Source organism: Fundulus heteroclitus, chromosome 17, assembly GCF_011125445.2.
Source record: "Fundulus heteroclitus isolate FHET01 chromosome 17, MU-UCD_Fhet_4.1, whole genome shotgun sequence".
Classification (NCBI taxonomy): Eukaryota; Metazoa; Chordata; class Actinopteri; order Cyprinodontiformes; family Fundulidae; genus Fundulus; species Fundulus heteroclitus.
This window is the reverse complement of record NC_046377.1, coordinates 860,310-874,323: the sequence shown is the minus strand read 5'-3', so window position 1 is coordinate 874,323 and position 14,014 is coordinate 860,310. Positions and strand designations below refer to the sequence as shown.

Below are 14,014 nucleotides of genomic sequence, written 5' to 3'. Positions count from 1 at the left end.
TGATTCAACCACTAGATTTCTTCTAACAGCAAACTCTGCACATATTCCAATAAATGAGTGACAATCTTATCAAGTTCAAGAATTTATTAAGAGAAAAAAAATACACATTCATGGAACTCCATAATAGAATGCCGTTTATCTGAATTAACACTACATCAACAAATCCTCTTTACTAGGCTAGTGAAACATAACTACTAAGCAAAATTAAGATAAAAAGAAGCTAAGGAGCTATGTACACACAAAGGAAACAAAAAGACCAATAAAAAATAGTTGAAAATTATCAGAATGATTAAGTGAACCTTTGGGTTCATTTGGAGAACCAAATTCATCTTAAAGAACGTGGAACGAGGTTAAATTAGCATACCTAACTTAGAACATTTGATATGTGTTCAACCCATTCACAATGCAACTCCAAATTAGAGAAAATATTATTTGAGGAAATAACATTTTGAAGAATGATTTGCTAAATAAAAATCAATAACCTTTATGACACTTGATTTTTATTAATGTAATTATTTGTCCAAAAATAATTAAGACCCAAATTGGTGACTTAAGCTTCAGAGCGCTGTAAGCTGACCATTGACTGGAAATTATTTGTCAGTTGGTTGATTAGTTAAAGGAACAAAAAGTAGTAATGACACCTAGTGGTTAAAATGGGGAAAACACAAACAAAATGCCTTTCACAGGGACCAGCCCTTTACTCAACAGTCTGTCGTTCCTATAAAACTCCACTTACACAGGACAGGTATATAATGTTGTATTATGTTCCATCTCTGGCCCACTTCTCTTACTGGCTTCCATGTTTGCAGGCTGCTACTGTTTTGCCAAAATACAATACCAAATGTTGCGGTCTGTTTTAGGAACTCTCATATGATGATTGGCTCAGGAACCAGGAAGTGAACATGGGCTACAATCTGAACCAAAGTAGTTCCAGACCGTGCCTCTAGGTTTGAAAGTAGAAAAACGTGACGTGTTCTTTTTGCATCTCTCTTTCCAGGTGACGGAGCAGACGGAGAAGGTTTTATCATTCTCTCCCTTTTATCTCCTCTTTCCATCAACAACGTGACAAAGACATTGTTGATGGAGAGGACCGATTGTTTATAGGGAATGTTACTTCCATCCCAAGTGACAAATGAGAACAATTTAGGCTGATTTTACAGTAAACGTCTTACTTATTACGCCTTTAATCTTAAATTACACAAAACACCATTAATTTCCTCATTAATGTTCCCATTAATGCTGTACCAACGCTCGTAGGACTATTGGATGATGGTGGAGTATAAACAAACCATAGTTACGTTTTCAAGGGTTAGTAGTAAGTTATTAGGGAGGCTATAGGGCTGGGCAATATCCTAAAAATAAAAATCTCAGTTTTCCACAACACATCCAATTTACAATTTTAATCGATTTTTCTTAAATTAAAAAAAAGAAAAACGAAAAAAAAAAAGAAACAAGGAAATCATTCAAATAAACTTTGTTTTTAGTTGACACAAAAAAAATTAACAACCCAAGATGAATTTCCCTATTGGGCTTAAAGCGCAAACCTTACACTAAGACAAAATAAATAAAAGATTCCGCTTGAACAAAGAAGAGTGCTACTATTGTGATTAATAGTGGAATAACTTGCCGCAGCTCACAGCAGCTGCCTGTACCTGTGAGACAGCTGAGGGAACAGGCAGACCCAACATAGCTCTCGCACTTGTCGTGAGAAACGGCAAACAGATTGCTGCTTTCAAGTGAAGCTGCTAAATCGCCAAAAACAGAAAAAAAAGTCACTAGATCTGTTTCCAGTTGCTTTTTTTAATAAAAGTTGCTAGAGGGGTCTAAAAATTCCCCCAAATATGAGTTGCTAAGTGGGAAACACTGGACCGTGGTCTCTAGCAGCGCCCGGTAGCCACCAGCAGCTTGAGACACTAGCAGCGACAGACAGGAGTCAGAGGAGTTGCTTTTTCAAAATAAAGTCAATTTTAACATTTCATGATATTTAAATTCATCTTAAACTCTGATTATGATTAGAATAAGTGTGCAAATATGCAGTAGCTATGCTATATCGTATTCTTCACATTGTTTTAACATATTTTTGAATTGATACCGAAGGTGCAGCAGCTTTTATTTTGGTGTAGTAGTACGCCATGATGTAGTGGGAAACCCTCGTCTTAGGGTAAAAAAAGTTTCCTCTTTATAGTATTTCCACAATATTCTTTCCTAAACATATATTCAACATTGCGAGCTTTTACCAAAACAATTTCCCCTTTTAGGACTGATATATAAAGTTACAGGGGTACACTGACAAAAAAAGAAAAGAAAGAAAACCTCGATTTTCCAAAAATCTTCACAAATTCGAATTAATCGATAAAATTGTTTTATCGGCCAGCCCTAGGGGAATAATAGCGGCTAAGGCTAGCAGACATTCTGAGCTTATTTAAAAAGACTTTTAAGCTATATTTTGGTGTAATGAGCGGACCGGAAAACACAAACATTAATGCTCCATCGGCGTATAAAATCCTTATGGAAATAAAGCTTGTCATAACCGTAAAACACAACCCAAACACATCAGCATACCTTTGTTTCAAAGGTCGCTCGGCCTTTTAGCTCCAGGTTTTAACATCAGTCAAACCTTAAAACATACTGAAAAGACATTAAAAGTAAACCATTTTAAAATGATTAATGCCATCCTAACTTTCCCTGCTAAACTCTGCCAAGCCTTTGCTGTACCGTTCTGTGGACTTTGGTGTATCCGGTAGCAATGAATTTCTCCAGGGTGAAAGCTATTCGGGCCGACGGTGAGCAAGCGGCTCTGACTCTCCTTTATTGCGGGTTCACAAAAGCTCGTTTCTGTAGAGGCTGGTTCCGGCGTCTGATTCCGCAGAAGACAGACTGTAGCTACTTAGCTTCGTTTGCCAGCTTGAACACACGGTTGCGGGTCTCTCCAATGTGAAACTCCTCCTCATGAGGGTCCACGGACAGGGAGAGAACGTTCCTCTCCGGTGCTGCTGACGAACAGCGGGCAAAAGAGAGAGACTGGACAGCTAGGCTTTATGGAGTGGGCATCCTGCTGTGAGGACAATCCCTTAGGGAGGGAGTCTCTGCTGCTTCTTATAGCATTAGAGTTTTTATTGTGGCTTTCAGCCAACAGTATGATATTTACTCTCTCTCTTGGCTGATTTCCCAACAACCGTTTAGATGGACGCTGATCGGATTATAGGTCGACATAAACCCGCCCCGTCAATGAGAGTGCTATTTTATTCCAGTTGATTGACGGTAATAATTTGTTGATTAAGCTTCAAGTTTGTTGATAAAGTCTGAGTGAAAACACTGCACTGTCTGGGAGAGAGGAGCAGGGCTCTAGACTCATTTTTCAAGTATCAAGTGTCTTTGTCATTATGTAACCATACTGAAATTTTGCCGAGACACCAGCTAAGAACTTACATAAAACTAAGACACAAATTAAAAATACTTAAAAAATAAGCGTCCTTAGAGAACACCTAAAGAAAAACTTAGTATTAAACACCCTGTTAGACTCTGCAAAGAAAAACAACGAAGCCACTCTGCTTAATGGACATTCTGAGAAATACGGTACACTGTGTCACTACCTGTTCGCCCCCGTACCAGGACCCCTGAGCTGTCTACAAGACTGCCTGACTGTAATGTCTAAACTAGAAGTGCATTCATGTAAGGCAGCCCGGAGTACACACTAGTAACAATAAACTAAGTGACTTAATTTAATATAAATGTTCTGTTTATTTCTGCCTTATGTTATAAACAGGGGAGTGTCGTCCAATAGTCTGTCCTCCCGGCAGAGACTCAGGAGAGAGCGGAGTTAAGGAGGAAACACACAGGCCGCGTTGTAGTGCGTAAACACAGCAAAGCAGCATATGTGTATCCTATGTTTAGGTTAGTTTTTCATTTTAATCAGTCAATAAATTTGCACTAGAAGCAGCGCATATTTACGGTACATGACGCCTAAACTAAATTGAAGTTCTAATTTCAGACGCGTATTCTCTCCTGTTTAGCAGTGAATGAACGGAGAACAACATCAAAGTTCACTTCTGGAAGTATCCCAAAATAAAGCGGCATGGATGATGTAGTTATGACAAGCTAACAAAAGTAAAATATGCGATTTCTAATTAGATATGGTCAAGACACGGACTTTTAGGTGATCAAAACATATGATATATTACTGGTAATTTAATAGCTTACCCATATATTACTGGTAATTTGTCTTTAATTACTTACCCATGACGAAAGTTGTGTCACGCGGCCAATGTATTTCCTCCTTAAGGTGACCAGATTTGAAAACTGAGGACGTCTCTGATTTTGTTAAGCACAGAATCTCTTCCTAGGGGTTGGTTTGTTTTGTCTTAACTGCAACGCCGACTGGGGGCGGGGAAGGTGCATTCGAGCTCTACTACGTCCGGACAGCAGCAAGACTGGGTAAATACCTCTTGTTGCGCTAAACTTTTTTACTCTATCGTGATGCACTGAAATCAGAGACATCTGGTCACCCTACCAGAGGGACGGAGTGATATTACACACTTGGGAAGATTAGCTAATGCGCCTTATAATCTGGTGCGTCTTATATATGGACAAAGAGACAGACACGTTAATTGACGGTGCGCCTTATGGTTTGAAAAATATGGTATTATACGGCAGCAATACTGGACCCAAGGTACAAGGACTGGTATTTCACCCTCCCATCAAAGCGGCAAGCAACAGCTATGCTGTAAGAAAGGTTGCTTGAGAATAATCGTATCACAGCTGGCACCCCCCAGCCAGAACAGCCACCAGAAAAGAGGAGCAGGGCAGACGGGAAGAACTCTAACTCTTTGATGGGATTGTTTGACGAAATCCTGGAAGAAAATACTGAGGCTGCAGATCTCCAGGGAAACAGCAGAGTGATTGCAGAAGTAAGCGTATATATTAAGTTATTTAATGTTTATTAAAGACACAAATTATAACCAGTGTTAATGTTGAAAATACATAAATACATTGTGGTTTTTTTTCTTCTGTTTCATTAACCGTTAGCTCCAGTCATACTTGTGGGAACCAACACTTCATTTGAGCTGTTGTTCACTCAAGTACTGTAGAAGCAACAAGTCCCACTTTGAGTGCCTGGCCCAACTGGCTCAGAAATATCTTTCAGCCTCTTGCACTAGCATCAACAGCAAACGCTTGTTTTCTACTGCTGGAAAAGTGATGACAAAAAGGAAGAACAGTCTTGCATGCGAGAAGGCAGAGATGCTGCTTTTTCTAAAGAAAAACCTTCCCCTGATGTATCCAGAACGAGTAAAATAGGTGGAAGAATAGTTCTCCAAGTTTTAGAAATACATTACGAATGAATGCATGAATTAAATACATTAAGAATCCCCTTTTTCAGGTTGTTGTTTACATGGACATGTTTTAATTTGTCAATTGTCCATTTTTATTTTATATTTTTTTAGAAATGCACTGTTTTCAGGTGGTTGTTTACGTAGACAAATATGTAAAGTTGTCAGCAGTTGATTTTTTTTTTATATTTTTGAGGAATGCACTATAACAGTTTGAATAATAGATTGAAATTATACTTTAATAAAATAAATAAATGTACTTTAACTTGTCAGTGCATTATCTATTTTAACCTTCTGGAATGCACTTTTGGTTTGATCACTTTAGCAAATTATGGTTTGTTAATAGTGCAGATTTTCTGCAGATTTTTCTATAAGCTTGTTGTGGAGAGTGTGATCTCCTCTGCCATCATCTGTTGAGGTAGCAGCATCACAACAATTTACCTAAAGAAGCTCAACAAGCAAATAGAGAAGGCAAGCTCTGTTCTGGGGACCCTTCAAGAATGAAGAAAGTCATGGATAACCCTGATCATCCTTTATCAGACTGTCATGCAACAACAGAGTGTCTTCAGTCAGGCTTTTTCAGATCTGTTCTAACACAGACTGCTGTAGGAGATCTTTTAGGCCATCACCACCAACAATTCGTTAAAAAAAAAAAAAAAACTTGAGTTACACCAGCATTTATTTTCCCTTTGGGATTAATAAAGTATTTTTGAATTTGAACCGAATTTACACAAAGTGCAGTTTGTGATGAAACAGTCCATGAAATGGGCAGGTGGTTTATTTGATCGTCAACATAGGTGTTTTTGTTACAGATGCAATGTTGTGCCTGAGTTTTCCCCCCCAAGGTGGACCAGAACAAAAGTGACGTGCACTCAAACTGCATTATCGTTTTTCATCTAGACACATTGACTGTTAAACGATTGACTTACAATCTAGTCAACATAAAGTTCTTTATTGGAAGCAAAATTATTCATTATTTAATATTATTGTAACAGAACACCTTTTGAGCGCTTACTTTTTCTTTCAGTCCAAATGCTCCATTTTGGAATCATTGATTAATAAAAATCAACCAATTCATCGATTACTAAAATAATCGTTAGATACAGTCCTAGTTAGGACATCCCATTTGGCAGTTTTACTACTACACTATTGCAGAAATAGTTACATTATTAACCCCTTTAAATTGTTGAGGTCCTAGCGATGCTAAAATCAGAGCTTAGCATTCTTCAGTTTTTCCTACTCATCCGACTCATAGCAAAAATACCTCCCTATAAAGCTTTTGATTTTTTCTTGTCCTCTAAAGGTGGTCACAAAATTTATCACCGGATGTACTTGTAATTTTATTGAGGTTTATTACTTCCAGTAGCAGCTGAGCGCCCCTATTGTCAGCCCTGATGGTTGGCGTCTCTGTAGGGAGGGGAGTGACAGAGTTCATTGGGAAGATGAAAATGGCTGTTTGTCAGTTTTGATGCAAATGAGTATTATTAAGGAATTCATTATATTATTTTATAACAAATCTATTGTTTTGAGAACTCTAGTCCAGACTGGCAAAGATGAGCACTTTAAAATGGATAGCATAGCAAATTTACATCTAAGCAGGATCATCACTACTGGCTCTCTGGTTCACATTTAAATTTTCATCTAAAATTTGTGATTTTCTTGGCTAACCTGTTTGAAATATGCCTCTTGCAAACTACAGTGAATGGATTTCTCTTCAGCCCAATATGTACATCATTTTCCTCGTTTATGTTCATATTAGTTTTGCAGTCTGAACAATCAATAGAATTGTAAGAAACAATATTGCTTTGAAGTGATCAATCTAGATTTGTTATTCTTTCAAGAAACACGTGCTCAATCAGGATCCCTTCATAGTATTTCTCAAAGATAGTCTTAAAAGTCATAGCCTAGAATTTTAACAGAAGACTTACCCATCTTGTATTCTATAGACAGCACAGCACTCTGGGATGAGTCCACGCATCATCAGCGCTTTCTTCAATGAGTCTCTCACAGTTAGGCCACAGCGGGCTGGAACCTGAACACAAAATACCACCACTCAAAGAATTGTCATGGCCCAACCACCAATGGAGATTAGCTAAAGCAAAAGAGGAAACTTTTTGCTGTTAAAATTTTCGGCTGGAGGTTCAAGTTGACAGATATGAGTGTTGCAGTTAGTTTCACACAATCAGTTTCTTTGGTGTTTTCTCTGTGGTTGCCATTGATAACCATGTTAGCAATGATCATTTGGCACGTTTAAATACACGTCAACATTCATACAGTGCTTTGCATTGGCCATTTATGGCCATTTACTTTTGGTAAAAGTAAACTTTTAGTATAAATTCTATGCAATGTTTAACAAATGAGACCCCAAAACCGGTCCAGCACAACTCTCCTCCTTGGCAATTGTCTCAATTGAAGCAGCCAGACTTTAAAAAAAAAAGAAGGCTAACAAGGATGTTTTTTACAACCTAATGAGACAGATATTCATGGAGGAGGATAGGTGCATAGACTTTATACACAAATAAATGTAAGCTCAGACATCATTTTCAATTTTAATAAAATAATAATAATTTACCGCCAAATTTATGTGATAATGTATTAAATCTGGAATGTAATAAAACATCAGTAAAACAGAATTTTGTAATAATCACCGCAAAATGTGTGGTATTTTGCACATTCTCATGATCAGCATAAGTTCTACATATTCATGAAGCTAAATACGCAAAGTGGATTGGGCCTGCTGTTCTGCTCACTTTGCTGAATCAATCCTGGTTTGTAGATCAACAATGCTCACACTATTATCTTTGTAGGCTACTTGCTTTAATACTTGCAAAACATTTGATGATCAGACCCTAAACAACCAAAGGTTTAGCATTTATTGAAAAGAGTATCAAAGATTTAAATGTTTAGGATTCAACATGACAGTTACTAAATGTATAATGTTTAGAATCACCACAATTACTGGTTTGCGATTGTTTATTGCATAAATCGGCAGAATTTTACGTTATCTCAAAAACATAAAAACTGCCGCATTATGCAATAACCGCTAAAAAATGTATAACATCATGCGACAGAAACCAGGCTTTCCGCTACATGTATTTGATCGTTGCACACCGTCACACCGAAATAAAAGCCACCACACCTTCAGAATGAATAAAAAAATAAAATAAAACAATGTTAAGCATTTAATATAGCATAGCTAGTGTATATTTGCCGCCTCTCGCCCATTGACAGCTGCAGATAGACACCAGCACCCCTCACAATCCTAGCAGGGATAAGCGTGTTAGAAAATGGATGGATAGATGGTGTATATTCGCGCATTCATTTGAATCATAATCAGAGTTTAAAATGAATTCAAATATCATGAAATGTTGAAATTTACTTTATTATGAAAATCCAACACCACCGGCTCCTGTCTGTCTCGCTGCGTAGCTGCTAGTGTATGAAGCTACTGGTGGGTACCGCACTGCTGTCGGTAGTGAAAACTAGAGACAACAGTTCAGTGCTGCCACCTTAGCAACTCTGTCGCTATGTTTGGGGACTTTTCTCAGACCTCTAAGCAACTTTTATTCAAAAAAAGAGACTAGAAACAAATCTAGTGATTGTTCTCTGTGTTTTTGGCAATTTAGCGACTTCACGTGAAAGCAGAAATCTACCTTTACTGTCTCACGAGGAGACCTGCTCTGTTTTCACTCTGCAAATGTATAACGCATGTGCAAAGCTGCAAATGATTCCACCCTGGATTACAAAGTGGGGTATAAATATAATCCTTATAGTTTTTAATCTAGTCTCTTTTTTCCCCCTCTGAATGAGGTGAATCAGTAATTCAAACTGTGTGGTAATCAAGTAATTATATTTGTTCAGCAGTTTCAAAGTGTGTTACTTTGATTACTAGGTTTTTGGTAAAATTAGATGTACATAGTGTGGATTCAGGCAATGTATAAAAATTCATACATTTCATAAAGTATGACATTTTCACGACAGTGACCCAATTCCCCCCCACTCCGTTTGACCCCCACCATGATTTTAAAAAAAAAGATCCTACAGGAAACCCTGAAAACTATTACAAAATATTTCATTATATCTTGCGGTGATTACAAAATGTGATTTTAGTGATTTTTTTTTTATTACATTCTGAAGTTCAAATATATTACATTACAAAATGCAGTAATACAAATCAGCTAAAAAACTATTAAATATTAAAAGATCATATTTGACCTTATATTAAATATTTTTTTTTCTTGAAATTGTTTTGTTGAAAAGTTGATTAATGGATAATTAAAAATTTTTAAAACATAATGTTTAAAGCAGCATTGTGTACGTTTTGACCCAAGTATTAGCTTCATTTGAAATATATTAAATTATGTTTTAGGTCAATATACAGCTCTTGGCCCATATGGATGCTCCTTGCAGGCTGCCCTTCTCAAAACCTCGTCTCTGTAACTTGAGAAAGTCAGATCCGTCCCTGAATGGGTCATGACCCATTAACCAAAACAAAACAGATATGACACTTACCTTATCAGACATATTTTTGGTTCTCTGATGTAGGATTTAATCTAGAGGGGTGAATGTGGCCTTGTCTTTACAAGTAACTTGAAGACTTCTCAATCTGCTGGTCCAAAGTGGTCTGCTATAAGATTCCAAAACAGGGAGGGAGACTGTTTAATTTTGCAACAGTGCTTAATTTTGCAACAGTGCAGTGTTGCCAGTGGTCTTAATGGTTGCTAAACCGGAAACTCTAGCACCCCTAGTGGTTAAAAGTTACACAGTGCTGCTTTAAATTAAGGTCAAAATTGAAATACAAGAGTGTATGTTTGTTTCATACATTTGTACAGCCGACTCCAGAAGCATCAGTGCCTCACCAGTCATGGACCTCACCACATGTCATGTACCTAGTAGAGCTACCAAAAGTGCTCTGATCCTAATGATTTCCTCCCAATGAGTAGCAGTTCTGTTGTAAATTAAAAAATAAAAGTGTTTGTATCTTACAGGTTGGTAGCTTTAAAGTCATGTTCTCTATCTCCACAAGCATGCCATTAGACATACCACTGTTCTCTGTTTGTTTGGCAGGAACACACGGACAATTGGCTTCTGGGGGGAGCGTGGATAAGCCCGTCCAGTATCGGTGGGGGTTTGCAGGACTGCTAACGTGTTGGGGGCAGTTCCACCTCCACCAATCTTCACCTCCAACAGGCCTGGCATAGAAGAACTGGTGCAGGAGAGCTCTGTGCCATTGCCCATGGCCTCCAGCAGCTGCTGTTCTCTCTGTTGTAGGGCGTCCAGTTTACTTGTGTACTCTTCATATGCCTGCCAGGAATGATACAAACACACTGCTGACTGAACAGGTTCTGAGCCTCCATAGACTAAAATTTTCCATCTTCCATACCAAAGTATTCTTACCTCCAAATATATGGAGGGAGGGTTGTGCTCTCCTCCAAATTTCTCCAGTAATGCCTCCAAGTGTTCCTGTGTCAGCTTTATCATTTGTTTGATGTTCCAGATCTGCAGAGAAATGCAAGAGCTTCAGTTAAGTAAATAAATAAACTAAGCCTACAGTCTAGAGATCGACCGATACAGGTTTTTTAAGCCCGATACCCAATACCAAGATAAAAATGACACAATGATAATGAATTAGAGTCAATTTAAACAAAAAAACAAACATTTATTAAAAGGAGCATAGCACAATTTCTAGAGTTTTTAGAGAAGTTTCCCCCTTCTGGCCAGAAGTTGAAATGACACCAGTGTTGTGTATGGCAGAAGTGGAAAAGAATCTACCGCTGAGACTTCACAGCTCTTCTGTTTAGAGACATCATGTCTTCTGAGGTAAGAAAGCTATAAATATTGAAGCTAGCTCAAGTTCTCGCTCTTATGCATCAATGACAAAGTCGCCAGGTGAGCGAGAGCGCACCGTATCCACACCCACGCCCAGAGAACACCACCCTGATCACTCTCTCATGAACTGACTATTGAGGCAACAGCATTAAATAAAGGAAAACTAATTTTACATGTCAAGCATGTATGAGAAAGGAAAAAAAAAATCTTTAAAAAAATCCATAATATATAAACAATGGAGAGCAAACAATGTAGAACATTTAAATATATAACAATAAAACAAGCATTGCGCTTGTGTCCCGGAGGTTCTGGGTTCAACTCCCACAGATTGCCACTCTGGATCCCTGAGCAAAACCCTTAACCCCAGATTGCTCCCCAGGTGCCGCCCACTGCTCCCTAAGGGGATAGGTTAAATGCATAGAACAAATTTTATTGGAAAGTATGTGGTGGTGGTGGTGATGATGATGAAATGTTTGTGCACTTCACGTAGCAGCACGAGCCTTTTGTAGTGCAAATTTACATGCAGAGAACATTTGTAAACAGCAACTTAACCAAAAGAATAAAAAATGGGAAATATCTGAATCTATGTGTTTATTTACACCCAGTCATCAAAAATTACCTTCCTGAGAACATCTTCTGTTTTATCTATATATTAAACTGTTATTTGTTTCTACTTAAAAAAGTGACCACGTTTTACTATCCCGTCTATTATGCTCTAAGTGGCCTGAAGTAAACTGTCAAAGACAGACACAGAGAGGAAGAGGCACGCGCGCGCACGGATGGGGAGAGCGCTCACACATCTGCTGTAGCTACACCACTCTGTCACAACAACAAACAGGCTTAAATCGGAGGCAACCGGACTTTTACTGAGTTTTTTTGCCCAGCACAAGTTCAGCTAATGATCAGTACACAGACCAGTTGATGTAAACAACAAGCTTCAATTATAAAAGTGGCACAGAAAATACCCATGTTGCAACTCTTAAACAAAACGTGTCACAAGGAGACATTGAATGGGAGAAAAAAGACAGACCATCGCTTCGTATAGACATTATTCTCTGTAAATTTCGATGTTTGTACGCTTTGGTGATTGTCTTCGTGTGTGCATTATTCTCCAGCGGTGGCAGGTGGCCAGCTAGAGATCAGATGTTTTTTTACACAGTGGGAAACGAATTTTATACCGACTTTAAGCAGCTGGACCACTATTTAAAAAAAACAATGTTGAGACGCGAGTTTAAGTGGTAGAGTGAAAGTAAAAAAAAGAAGAAAAAAGAAAAAAAAAAGATGACCTGCCTGTGAGTGAAAGAAGCTGTTCCAGCCCGCTCACATACAAAGAGGCAAACATTCAAAAGATAAATAAATCTAAGTTAGACAATTAAAAATACAATTAAAGTTTAAAACTTACTGTCTTACAACCGGTCTTACATTACCAGCCGCTCTCTGCCAGGAAAGGAGCAGCAATGTATGCGCTTCCCTTGACATCATGGCATGGCTGCTGAATGTGCTAATGGATCGGCTAACCCATGTATCGGCCGATATGATACAAGAAAAAAACTCAAATATTGCCCGAAAATATCGGCCAGCTGATATATTGGTCGACCTATACTACAACGCCTTGCAGAATATTCACACGCCTTGGCAATTTTCAGGTTTTGTTACCTTACAAGATGGAATTGAAATAGGCCGACATCTTCAACGGCCGATCAATTTATGTGCGAATTTGCGAATACACTTTTTATTTTATTATATTTTTTATTTTTTTTTTATTTTTTTAGGTAGTTTACTCAGAAGAGAGAATATATTTTCAATGCCTTACCTTCACACAGAAACCAAAAGTTTGCATTTACACTTCATAACTGTGGAGCTGTACTTAATTTATATCAGGTATGCAGTTTCAGTTGGGACTTGGACCTAAACCCTTCTGGGCTATGGGTTTAACAGTTGTTTTATATAAGTCTTCTAATTCTAACCAGAACTACAAAGCTGCAAGTCATTTGTCATGTTGACCATTTATTTGATAAATCTTATATTTGATATTATCTATTGTGCTTTTGTGACAAAGTTTGGAATTAATTTTCAGTTGACATGGACAAACTTGTACATGAAGTTTTCAAGAAAGGCTAGTGAAATTCAACGAAGTAGTTGATAGAGGTAGATTATCAGACTACTGGTTTGTTAGCAACAAACATAGCAGCTCCTAGGATCTTTTAGCTCAATAAATTGCCAAACCCTGGACGAGAGAAGTTTCCAAATGACATCGATAAGTAGGGCTGCAACTAACGATTATTTTTATAGTCGATTCATTTATCGCAGGGATTCCCAAAATGTGGAGCTTGGTCGCTTGCTCAGCTTACAGCTGGGTGAAGCGCCATGAGAACAGACATAACAGGTATTTCACAACTAAGCCATATCTTGACAAACCAAGCAGATATTTCGGCTTTAAAAAACAGTAGTGGTCTGGTCTGATCAGGAGAGACGGCATCCTACCCACTTTGCATGGTGCAGCATTCTTCTTTCTAGAATTCTGGCCAGATTTATTAGTTCCCCAAAATGCTGACAACCCAGGGTCCAGACCAGGAAGCAGAGCTGTAGTTTAATACATCTCTTTGCAGCTTCTGTACTGTTATCCTCCCGTTACCCCATTGCGACAGTGTCTTTACCATGGCCAAAACTAAACAGATAAAAAAAGGATATAAAAAGGAGCAAATCATAAAAATTTCATAAATATCAATATGACTCAACTTGAACAAAAAATAAAAAATAAATGTGGTTTATTAAATATAAAGTGTCTCCCTGCAAATACTTTGTTAGTTAATGAATTGATTTCTGAAAATCTGATTGATTTAGTTTGTCTCACAGAA

General features: G+C 37.9%; 1 protein-coding gene across 1 annotated transcript in view; it reads right to left on the bottom strand.

Moving 5' to 3' along the window:
* Window positions 1-14,014, bottom strand: part of braf (B-Raf proto-oncogene, serine/threonine kinase) — a 67,474-nt gene that overhangs the window by 38,970 nt on the left and 14,490 nt on the right. Inside the window, exons 2-4 of the mRNA XM_012851492.3 lie at window positions 10,725-10,826; window positions 10,371-10,631; window positions 7,256-7,359 (exon numbers count right to left, since the gene is read on the bottom strand). Coding sequence (XP_012706946.2) covers window positions 7,256-7,359; window positions 10,371-10,631; window positions 10,725-10,826 — 467 coding nt within the window. The remainder of the gene's footprint in view (window positions 1-7,255; window positions 7,360-10,370; window positions 10,632-10,724; window positions 10,827-14,014) is intronic.